The 13,182-nt window shown below is 32.2% G+C and overlaps 1 protein-coding gene across 8 annotated transcripts in view; it reads right to left on the bottom strand.

The window, feature by feature from the left end:
* The window catches only part of LOC118200518 (brefeldin A-inhibited guanine nucleotide-exchange protein 3), a 153,913-nt gene that overhangs the window by 74,456 nt on the left and 66,275 nt on the right, over nucleotides 1–13,182 (bottom strand). For all 8 annotated transcript variants that reach the window (XR_015040419.1, XR_015040420.1, XM_085813903.1 and 5 more), the window contains 4 exons: nucleotides 9,482–9,728; nucleotides 5,175–5,318; nucleotides 4,849–5,010; nucleotides 1,502–1,748 (listed from right to left, as the gene is read on the bottom strand). Coding sequence is in view for 6 of the 8 variants with exons in the window: in XM_085813903.1 (XP_085670029.1) it covers nucleotides 1,502–1,748; nucleotides 4,849–5,010; nucleotides 5,175–5,318; nucleotides 9,482–9,728 (800 nt within the window). In the remaining 2 variants the exon portion in view is untranslated. The remainder of the gene's footprint in view (nucleotides 1–1,501; nucleotides 1,749–4,848; nucleotides 5,011–5,174; nucleotides 5,319–9,481; nucleotides 9,729–13,182) is intronic.

Here is a 13,182-nt window from a genome sequence, read left to right as displayed (position 1 = left end):
TGACATGCTGTTGCTTCGAGCTTCTGCCACACTGAATAATTGAATAAGGTCTCAACTTTCACTAGGCCTCTCAGCATCAGCGATGAGCCATAGGAAGGTTTCCAAAACTGCTGCATAGATTTTGCTTTGTGTGTAGGTATGCTATCCTGCTGGAAAATCCACAATTTCCCTTCAAACAGCTTCAAATTGATATGTGGTATCACCAGGAAAGCTGCAGAAGTTTTTACTCCACCTTTGTAAAAATGCAATGTCAACACTTCCCGCCAGAAATTGCAGACCATACCATGACAGAAGCAGGGTGATATCTGCACTGCACACATAGAACTTTTTCTCTTGCTTCCTTGAAAGACTGTGCATGCACACAACCATTTTGTTTGTTAAATAACTCTTCCACAGTGAGTATTTTGTCATCTGTGAATAGAATGTCACGATACTGGCTTTCTCCATATATTGTTAACAAAGCCTGTGATCGAACCCAGAATATCGTCTTTAATTTTTCAGTTTTTAAATGCCACGTATACCTTTTATATGCACCAACATGTAAATCATCCTTCAAAATCTGTGACATAGTTTGTGGAGATATATTCATTTCACCAGACACAATTTCTTGTGTATGCAAAGGATTGTATCAAATCCTTGTAAAAACATCATTCACAACTTCTTTTCTGCATAAACATCTAGGACAGTCCAATCTGACACGATCAGCATTTGACTTCTCTTTGTTTAAACTGTGCTATTTTTCGAAACACAAACCATTCGTTGATACCGAGAATTTTCAGCACAAAAACAATTTCCTTAGCTCACTTTCCACAACAAAATAATGCCAATACAGCAATATCATTCTCATACACTCCTCACTCCATCTTCCACAGCTGCCTACTGTTGACACACTGCAAGCCGGTTACTTGCAGAGTCCATGAAGTTGACCTTAAGGGTGATGACATTCAGCTTATTTATTCACAACTACCATACTACTGCACGTTAAGATTTTACTGACAGAACTTATGGCAGTATTATGTACATATGACAATGCATCAAGCAAATAATTAATCATTCATTTTAAATTACAGTTTTACAACCATATATTTTTAAATATATTTAATTTTATGAAAATAAATATTCAAGTAATTATTTTTTTGCTTCAAACAGAAAATTAATCTGTCAGCTAGATTAATTTTTGGTCAGTTATATTCAATAGCTTAATAATTTATTATAGCAAGCAATTTACATTAACACAAATTTTCAGAAACATTTTTAATTAACTTTACACATTAAATGGAGTAATATAGCACAGCTATTCTCTCTGTAAACTGTATTACATTAAGATTGTGAAATCCACAGAAATGAACAATTCATGAATACTCAAAGAAGGACAAAATGAAATTTTATATACAGTTTCCCATATTACTATCTGAATAACATGATATATTAATTTTACTAAAACACAGTATTAACATATATTAAACAGATAATAAAGACTGATCAATTAAAGATAACCAACCTCAACAAAATGTGGAGCAACTACACTCCATGCTTTCATAACATGTATCAATGGCCTGCCTCCTCTGGCACATCTCAACATTACATCACCCAAATGATAGAGAAGAAGGTTACTACCATGATTACATGAAGAGGTGGACTTTGTGTAATTTTGAGTAAACAGTTGCACTTGGCTTGCAGCACATAATTCAACCAGAAAACTAATCAAAGCTGAAAGATTTAATCTGCTAGCAGCCTCTTCAAATAACCTATATTTAAAAGTAAAACATATAATAAATATTAGGAAAGGACAAACTAATACATGAAGTCTAAAAATAAGATATTAAAATTACTTTCACACAAAAGTTTACAGATGATACTACTGCAAATAAGTGTGGCTACCTTAAAATTCATAATAAAAATGCCATACCACACACTCTGCAGAAAGCATTTATCATTTTTCAGTAAAAAAATAATATCAAGTTAAGAATATGTAACAAAAAAAACTTAACTGTAAAATAGCTATTTTTTTTTTTCCTCCCCCTCATTTAACTCAAAGGAAGTGCATTATTTTAGGTTAGTGTACAAAGTCATGTCATAGGAAAACAAAATCCATAATATTTCATGTCATAAAAACTATCACAGAATAACAGAAAGAATTTGGAAGCCTTTGGTGTAAGCAAAAATAAACCATTACACAAAATGCAATGCCTTTAATTTATTTAACTATAATTACTATAAACAAGGACCATGCACCCTCATGCCATTTCTTAGAATACTGCAATTCAGCAAAGTACAAGATCTTTCATTTCTTTCAAATTTAATCAATAATTTGTATATAACTTATTAACAAAGTGCTTTAAAAGCAATAAATAATATTTGTTTTACATTTCTAAAAATGAATATAAATTACATAAATTAAAATACACTCAATTTATAACATAATGCATAATGTTTATGCATATCTGCAATGCATGTTGCATAATCACTGCACAAAAAATAACACCTTCAATTTACTTTCCACATATTACTCCCTTTAAAATTTAATCACTGTGTTATTAATGAAGTTCTAAGTGATTTAAAAGCAATAAATACATTTCTGAATAACTTAAATCTTTAGCTTACTTATTTTAACAATATAACTAATAGGTATAAATGAAAATACATTTAATTTAAAATATATCATACCAGTAAATGTTTCACAATTTGCAATATTGTTTTAACTAATAAATAATCATTACAGTGTCATATACTACACTACTGGAACAAAATTACTTATTTTTTTAATTTGGTATTTCCTTATTATAGTGGCCGCCGAGCTTTACGCAGCTATGATTTTGCCAAATCCCTGAAGCGCAAATATAAAAATAACACAATAAATAATAATAATAAAAATACTCAGATCTTGTTTGCTAATAATATTTTTAATAACTGTTTAAGTGACTGTAACCAACTTCTTCAGGTTGCTCCTTTTCTATCCCTTCCAGCACTCTGAATAGATTGTTGATTCACCTTGCACATGTTGAATAATTTTCTCCATTAATGTACTAACTGTATTTGAGATCTGAATGACAAACAATCCCATCTTCCAGGCATATTAAAAAAATAATAATGAGAATTCGAAAACATTAGCAAAAATGAAACACGATACTGATATAAGAACATGTGGCAAGATCAGAGCTTAAATTGCGCCGGAGCCCGGCTCAGGTGCTTCTCAATTTTTAAGATATATTACAATTTTAGGCGAAGGACACCGGAGCCATAAATAAGATGTGCTCCAGCACTTCTTTTTATAAAACTGAACCACAATTTAAAGGGGAAAAAAATTAGAATTCCTAATGTTTTAGTTTAACAATAAATAGACCTTGCATTACTCTATTTCCCTAAAAATATGAACTCGTGAGAACATGAGACGTTCAAATAAAGTCCCCTCACTCACATGCAGAAACCTTTTCCTTTAAGAAAAGCAATAAATTCAGGGGATTTTGTTTAGGAAAGCGTAAATTTCTCGCCATGCTATCCTATCTAGTGTATTGTTATCGATGCTTATAGTTATCCTCGTAGGAAGGAAAATTTGTGTTCTTAAATGTGTGTTAAGTGATAGCAAGTATAATAAGAGTAAAATACTAAGATAAACTGTTCAAGCACGTGCTATACATTGTCTAACCACAGTATCCACTAATAGGGAAAAAAGCATAACCAGCAACTTTATATTCATCCTTAGGAGTCAGATTCAGGACCCACTTTACCCCTGACACATATCTGCTTGATGGCTATAGTTATATCAGCAGAGAGTCGCGGTCAAAGAAAACGTCCTCTCTCACCAAGATTCCCTTCATTTTTTGTTTCCACCCACTCATACCCTCATTTTGTTTCGCCCTGGAATTTTCATCAGCTATACTTTAAGTATATTTAAATTTTGTGATGATAAAAAAAAGCCCCCCCTTACGATCAGAGCTTAAATTGGGCCGGAGCACACCGAATCTCGTCTCCGGTGCTTCTTAATTTTTGCAATAAATCAAAATTCTAGCCAGAACGCATCGAAGCCCTGAATAAGAAGGCTGCGGCAGTTATTTTATGTAATTGAATAACAATTTCATTAAAAATTTTATCTCGAAAATTTTATTTTAACAATAAAATTATACTAAAAACTGCGTATTAAATTTCAATTTATCTCTTTACATTTTATTTAATTTTAATTATATAATTACTTCAATCTTAATTATTTCAATAAATAATAATTAATTATATAATAATTATCAATTAAATTATAATTAATTAATTAATTATGCAATAATTATTGATTAAATAACAACTTATAAACATTAATTAAATAGCTATTAATTTGATAATAATTAACTATTTCATTTAAAAATTATTAATGAGTTTAATAGTCATTTTATTTATTTATATACTCTTGTTCCTCTTTGCTGACGGTCTTCCCATAGGGCTCCGGCACTTCTAATCTCAGAAATTTAGCCCCGAGCAAGATACCTAGATTTATAAGTAATTCAGTCTCAGGAGCTGTTATAATAAGAAAGTGCCTTTATTTTTATGATGCTTTACATTTTTTAATTCCTTATGTATTGTTTTAATTTCTTGAAAATTTTAATGGTAAACTCCTCTTTGAGGTATCACATGTAATCGAAGTTTTCGGACTGTGCCTTCTCTTCCCCCTTCTCTTTTTTAACCAGAATTTGAAAAACGTCAGTAACTTAATATTTGCAGAGTAGTATTCAATCACTGAGAGTTTTTGGAAAAGATTCACATTTATGATTTCATAGCTACCCTACTCAGAGCTTATTTATATATTTAAAAGAGAAAAAAAAAAAAGCACTTGAAAAAATATAAAGCATATAGTTAACTAACCTATCGACTTGTTGTGACAGAGCCTCAATGGCTTCTAGCAACTGTTGATCTTTGATTACATCAGATGAGTGAGCAAAACCACGATTTTGCTTAATTATTTCACTAACCTCTAGTCTTTGAGGAGCTGATGACCCAGGCATGGTTGCTAAACTTAACTCACTTCTGGAAAAAAAAAAAAAAAAAAAAAAAAAAAAAAAACTATAAACACTCCTAATTTTATAAAATAATTACACACAGAAAGAATTTTTAGAATACAATAGAAAACTACATTATTTGCTCAAAACAAAGTAAATTCTTATTTGAATAAGAAAGTAAAGTTCAGATACCCAGAAGAATCTGATAACATTGCAGAAGATTCATTCTGATTTGTTTGATTAAAAGATGGTAGCACTGGGCGTGAAAGTATAGACTGAATATTCCCATGTCCACTGAAGTAAGTATTCTCTAACTGCAGGACAAATAAGCAACACCTAGCAAAAGAGAAAATAAGATGAAATTCAATATTATTTCTAGAAATATTAAAAAAAATTCTGTGCATAAAAATAAGATTTTAAATATACCGAAAATGTCTAAAGAAATTCATATTTTTATTTATCTCTGTAACACAAATATTTGTTTATGATTTTTCAGCTAATAGAATGCTTACAGTAAAAATAAAGCTAAAATTATATGACAGAAACCAAAACTTTGGGAAAAAAGATTGGCTTTATAATCCAACTGACAGAGTAAGCAATTTTTTTTTTTTTTTTATTTAGTCTAAGTAATTTCATGAGCTATCAATGAAACAATTTAAGGATTTATCAGAAAACAAGACCAAACAAATTAAAGCAATTGTCTCATATTTAACATAAAACCCTGTTTGCATATAAAACCAACTCCCTAAAAGTTTTCGAGTACTTTGCATTAAATTACAAACAATCTTTTGAAGCACTTATATCTTACCCATATAATATGCAGGAGGGGAAAATGAAAGGAACACCTATTAAAAAAAGTTTAATACTATTAAATGAAGTCTAATGAGAGGTGGTTGGTTGATAGCTCAAGATCAATGTTGGGATTCATCTTCACTACATTGAAATATGAAAATTTTTGCATCTATTCCTTCCTCATGCATAGAAAGAAGGGGCACTTCTAATTTCAGAGTTTATACGAGTAGTTGGGTAAAATTTTTATGTGTCCCAGGTGGAATATCTCAGAAGGCATCTGATGAATAGTGAGGAGAAGCATGTGATTGGGAGAACGGAACCATGACAAAAACTGACACAGATCTACATGGACTAGCATCGTATCAAGAATCTGAAAACAGTTTAAATACTGATGATTTATGTAGACAAACAGATCAAGATTAAACATGAACCACAACACACTGGTTATTTAGAACAATTATTTGGCAATGATTTCTAAAAGAAAGAAGTAAATGACATCAATTTAGACTGCTAGGGAGTTGAGTTTGCTGAAGCTAGAAGAACTTGACTATCCAGATAAAATGAGAGTGACAGGTTGCATAAAAGAGAGCTGTATGCAAGGAAATTTATGATCTATGTTATTCTAACTAGGCTGTGAAATGCACCCAGTTCAAAGATCATGCTGACTGGTTCAAAGATCATGCTGACTGGAGTATCAGAGACTGAAGTCAAAATATGTTTACAGATAACTCATTTTTGCTTGAAGAGTGATTCCAGACATGTTAAAACTGGAGGGAGTAAAATTCATGCACTAAGCCTGAAAACAACCAAGAATGGCACCAGTACAAAAGTTGTGGAGTTACTGTATGGATGGGCACCATTCTGAATGTGTAGGTCAGATTGACCTATACATTTTATCAGTGCAACCATGAATGCTAAAATATACAAAGATTAGGTTCTTGATCCCTATGTCAAAGTTTTAATCATACAATAGGTAATAACTTCCTCCTGATGAATGATAATGCTTGTGCCCATCGTGCTGGACCAGTACATTATCTTGACGGTGAAAGAATCCAGCAGATGGAATACCTAACATATTGTCCATATTTAAGTCCAATATAACAATGGTGTCAAATTGAACAGCTTATGAGCTGCATGCAGCCACCAATGCATACATCCACGAATAAATTTCAATGATGTATTTGTTGCAAATTTTGTATTGTGAAGATTTCAAGGTTAAAGTTATTTGAGTTTAAGACACAATAACACGTCGAACAGATACTAATTCAGAAGTCAAACAACAAAAATCAGCGTTATATTTTCAAATTTTCACAGGACTAGTTTCGATGGTTTTACCGAACCACCATCCTCAGCTGCAAAAATACATTCAGTAAAACCATCGAAACTAGTCCTGTGAAAATTTGAAAATATAAACTGATTTTTGTTGTTTGACTTTTGAATTATTACTTGAGTTTATTTGAATTTTTTAAGTTATTTTCATTACCATTAAAAACAAATATATATAATGCACAAAAAAATCAAGAAATAATACTAATATATTTACAATGTGATATAAATCTTATTCAAAGATAATTTCTGCACTAAGAATAATTAGTTTGAGAATATATTTATATGAGAACAGCTATTTTTTTACAACTACTATTAAGAAGATAATCCATTCAACTGATGAGCATCTACAATATGTGATGAAGTTATGATCAGTGTTATCATCAATATGTTAAGTTATCATCAATATGTGATGAAGTTATAATATATAATGAATATGTGACTCCAAAACCACAAACTTAATCAGAATCAAACCATTATAAAGTATCAAGCTGAAGAAATAAAGATGTTCAAAATTATTTACATACAAGCAAACATATTTTTGTCTGTGTCAAAGAAAAATTTAATAGCTAAGAGAAAGAGATTGTCATTATTTACTCTCAAATTTCCCACTTGGTAAACCTTTTCTGAAAACTTGGAAGGTTTTAATAATTTGTTTATTTTCGAATTTAAATTAAAGTAAGTTATTTAATGATTAGTTACACATATTAAAATTATTTAAAATAAAGCTCAATCAAAAAATTAATATTTAGCTACTAAAATATTTGAACCAACTAAAATGTCTTGCAAAGATCAACCTTCAGATTTCAGATAAAAAATAATTATAAACTCAGTTTCTTTTTCATTCGCAATATTATTATGATTATTGTTCACCTATGTTTTGGTAAAAATTTAATAAGAGAAATTTAAAATTTATTTAAAAAATTTATTTTGCTAATGAAAAATTACACTTTGTTAAAAAAAAATTTGGGCCTGCCAGCTGTTTCTAAATTGTGTGTTTGACCTGCATGCTGTTTGAGTTTGAGAACCCCGCAACAAAACATCATTTGAAAACCTATGTAATGTACTAAGATACCACTTGTATCACAGCAAACCCTAACTAACATGCTCCTAGAGCTTCAGGAAGTTGTTCATCGCGAATAAATTTTGTTAGTACAAAAACTCCTACGCAATCTAATGCATAGCATAGAAAATCACTGTAATGTTTGCATTTTTGTCAAGAGTGATTATACATCTTATTTTTTCCCCCTGTTTATCGCTCAAATGCTGCAAGACCAACTTTCTTCCTACTTCACTTTACATCACATTTCCTACATTTTTATTATTATTATTATTATTATTATTATTATTATTTGAAAATAAGCAGTTCTACATTTTTAAGATAAGTGAAGTATGACAAAATAATGATCTTGTCCAAGTTTCATACTCTTAGCTGCAAAAATAGTCAAGTTACATGGGGGTTTATTTATTTATTTATTTTTAAATATAAGATCTACCGGAAAATTTTGTCCGCTTGGTAGATGAAAGAAAATAAGACATTTTTCATACCTTTAACATTAATTGTACAGTATAAGTTATGCCATTACTTATGACCTCTTACTAGCATGATGTAAATGCCAGTGTAATGGTATTGTCAGATAGTTTCAAAAGTGAGCTGGACAGATGAATTGAATTTATAACAGACAAATCTGGGATTGTAGAGACATTAGGATTTTTTTGGATCAGGAGTCATAAAAAATGAGCAATGCCCTCGCTGCGACTTGAACCACAGAACTCTTGAATACGCACCAAGCGTGCTAATCGTAACATCACGAAGGCATGCAAAGAAAGCGGGAGAAATACCTTGCATACTCCACCCTTTTAAAGGGCGACTAGGGATTAGTGGACACAATTGCCAAATCTTGGTGGTGGAGAATCCTCATTCACCATCTTTTTTAGTTCGGGCACCACTATAGAGACATTAAGTTGATTTTATGAGAGAGACTTGGGAGGTTGGTTGAGAGAGACTTGAGGTTGGAGTCCTGGCAAGAGCAATGCCCTCGCCTGGACTCCAACCTCGGACCTCTGTTTTTATCCAGATAAAAAAAGACTCAGGTTAGACTGTTTACTAAAATGTGAAGTTATTTTGATTTGAAAACCACCCTATAAGAAGATTGAATTTCACTTATTTAATGGAAAGATTACCTAAGCTAATAATGCTTAAATTAATACAAACATTTAAAATTTAATACACAAAGAAACTTCAAATACATCTGAGATGTATTACATATAAAGATGCAAACAGAATGAAATTTTATGTGAATGAAAAGAAATTTCCACGTGATTTATGAAATAAATATTAACATATAATGCAGCATAAAAGCCATTAAAGTCCAACTTACTGAAACACATATTTCCAGCACTCAGGGCTATGACTTCCTAATTCAAGACCTCTGCTAAGGATTACATCCATGCTTAATATATGACAGCAATGCAAACGTAATGCCTTGTTTCGTCCAGGAATTAAAGATTTCTTAAACTGCTGACGATATTCTGCTTTGCATGCCATTTGAGGGAAAACATCTTCAGATAAAGGGCATGAGGCTAGAGCTAATTGAGCAAATACTGCACTACAACTGGACTGCAAACCTTTAGTTGTAAAAGTATAATATATTAATAAAAAAAGTTATAAAAAGTAAAATAACATACATTTGTATAGTTCAAATGTTGGTAAAGAAAAACTGCTAATTGCAGTAATGTGTTACGGCAATAACATACTGGTATTATGACAAATAAATGTTTTAACCACAGAAAAATATTTAAACAAAAATCAAACTGCTTTAAACATATCAAGTGTGTATCTATTCTACAATTTACATACCTAATTCCACCAAATAATAAGTCTACACATAACACTAGGATTTTCAAATTCTTATATATTTATAATGCTTATATATGAACTTCTATTCATACGAGGGCCATCCAGGAAGTAGATTACGTTTCCGTCTGTGTCCGCTAGGGGCGGGGCTAGCGCGGCCATCTTGGGGTCAGAGCGTTGCGCAGCTCAGTCTGCATCTAGCCGTGCTAGTGAGAGGTTCGTGCTGTGCTCCGTTCAGATACTGTGACGGTTTGAAATGTCTGCGTTAATTGAAAATCCCGCGAGCTGCGAGGTGCGCTCAGTAATAAGGTTTCTGACTGCAAAAAACTGTAAACCGATAGAAATCTATCGGCAGCTTCGTGAAGTGTATGGGGACAACATTATCACTGAAGGTGGAGTGCGTCAGTGGGTCATAAGATTTCAAAATGGCCGAACCAATGTTCACGACGAAGATCGAAGTGGGAGACCCAGCATAGTGACCGCCGAACTTCTCGAAAAAGTCGATGCTAAAGTCCGTGAAAATCGAAATTTCACAATAACGGAACTTTCTTTGAGTTTTCCACAAATTTCGCGAAGTTTGTTGCACGAAATCATCAGCGAAAAGCTTGGTTACCACAAGTTTTGTGCAAGATGGATTCCAAAAATCTTGACAGAGGACCACAAAAATCAGCGAATGGCCGCAGCGTTGAACTTTTTGGACGCTTACCATAAGGATGGTGACTCTTTACTCGATCGCATCGTTACTGGTGACGAAACATGGGTGAAACATGTGAACTGTGAAACGAAATTGCAATCAATGCAGTGGGGGCACACAAGTTCTCCCCAAAAACCCAAGAAATGCATGCAAACAATGTCGGCAAGGAAGATGATGGTGACTGTTTTTTGGGACAGAAAAGGTGTAATTTTGGTGGACTTCCTGGAAAGAGGCACTACAATAAACTCTCAAAGGTATTGCCAAACTCTCCAAAAACTCAGAAGAGCAATTCAAAACAAGCGCAGAGGAATGTTGAGCTCTAAGATCTTGTTGATTCACGACAACGCCCGGCCCCACACGGCAAATGTCACTCGTAAAGTTCTTGAATCTTTTAAGTGGGAGTTGTTTCCTCATCCGCCGTACAGTCCCGACCTGGCACCGAGCGACTTCCACCTATTCCCAGCAATGAAGAAGTGGCTGGCTATGCAGTGTTTTGATGACGACGCACAGCTGCAAGAAGAGGTAACGAAGTGGTTGAAGGCGCAGGCGGCCGAATTTTTCGACGAAGGAATTTCCAAGCTCGTACATCGCTACGATAAATGCCTTAATTTGTATGGTGACTATGTAGAAAAGTAGTATTTGAGTGTGGCTTTCATCTGTATATAATAAAATTTGTTTCCTATACTTTGTTTATTTTTTTATTCCAAAACGTAATCTACTTTCTGGATAGCCCTCGTATATCAATGTGATTTAAAATGTTTGAAGTTGCAGAATTAGTGAAATATATTTTTTAAACATTTACAAACCTTTTAAATAAATATTTGAAAGCAAAATGCATATTAAAGCAATGCAATTCATTAATATACATTAAAATCCTATTATATGGATGTTCGAAAAAATTCAAGAACCTGATTAAGTTTCAATTTTTTCTCTACCCCTCCCCCTAAAACTTGGTTATGAATTTATTTCAACCTTTTGTCTTAATTTACTTCTAGTAATTTTATTTCACTTTACATGCACATACATAATCTCACAGAAAAAAAGACTATTTGTGGGTTAATCAGGTGCAAAATGATTTTATGACATTTGGGAGCAAAACTCTTATAAATCAATATATAATTACAACAGTTACTTTTGCAAAATTAAGAAATGCTTTTATGTGATATAGTACTTATTTACAATTAATAATACATTTAATAAACACTAATAACTTTGTTCCAGCTTTAAAAGGGTTATTAACTTGACGATCTTTAATTTGCTGCAGATACTAGTAGCGTCACTGCATATTCGGAAATTTATTACTTGCCCCTCGCAAATGACAAAGTAATGTTTCCTAAGAATTTTGACACCGATAACATTTATAAAACATATACTATTCTTTAGTATAAAAAACAGTTATGAGATTAGCTTAGAAATTAATCTCTCAACTGTAAAACCACCATGAAAGTGTTAAGGTTTGCAGATCACATAAACATTTATACTTACAGAGCTTGGACAACGAAAACAGAAACACTTAGTCAATACAGTATTCCAGATTTTAACATTAATGTTACTTTTAACATTTTAATGTTAGAGCTAAAAAACACAATAAACTATTGGTATTTGTCTGACAGGTGTATTGGTTACCAAGACTGTATTTCCTTTTATGTCTCAAAGCCCACAGTACTAGGGTCATATCAGTATACGTATAAAACAAAGAAACTGTATCCTACTGGAGTAACTGGCAAGATAAGAGGAAATTACCTGAAAGGATGCTACAGTGTTTGCAATACAGTGTCCAGAAAATATAAAATGACTTTTTAAATTATGAACAGAACACACTGCAAAATGTGTATTGCTAAACTGTCAGTCCCCCTTCACTGTCTTTTCCACTTTTGGGAGATTTTATAAATGCAGAACTCTCACAAATTCATATGATTCAGATTGTCACAGAGTGAAAGCATGGATGTGAATTTTTTGCAGTTTGAACTGCAGTATCATGGGAGTTCTCTGGAAACATGGACTATTCTTGATGATCATATTGCTACTACTGATGAAGACCAGGTCCACTGATTTGTTCAAACATGATCCGAACTTTCAGCTATAGCATCTTCATTTCAGCTATAGCATGTCCATCCAAACTTTCAGCTATAGCATCTTCCTTCCTGTAATTCATATTCTTTCTGGTTTCTCCCTGTATTTACCATAGTTTAAAAAGTATGTTTCTACAGTACACAAGTGTGAAATACTGAATGATGTAACATAATACTATTTTTTCAGACAAAAGCATTTTTATATGATTTTCTTCCTTTTGAAAGATATCAATCAGTCCAAAATAGTTTTTGTTGAAGAAATGTGAATCAGAAACATTGAACCAAATTTAAAAATCACTATCAATACAATGGAGATGAATGTCCTAATTATTATCCTAAATTTCTAAGTGCATGATGGATAAAGTAAATGATGATCGCTGCCTAGGACCAAAGAATAATCACCATAAACTGAGCTCCAAACTGAAAAAACATGACTGACTTAAGTGAGTAGTAAAAAAA

This window comes from Stegodyphus dumicola, chromosome 3 (genome assembly GCF_044657685.1).
Source record: "Stegodyphus dumicola isolate Sdum_Otavi_A_Nest chromosome 3, ASM4465768v1".
In the NCBI taxonomy this organism is placed as follows: Eukaryota; Metazoa; Arthropoda; class Arachnida; order Araneae; family Eresidae; genus Stegodyphus; species Stegodyphus dumicola.
The sequence above is the reverse complement of the archived record's forward strand: the minus strand, read 5'-3'. Positions and strand labels throughout refer to the sequence as shown.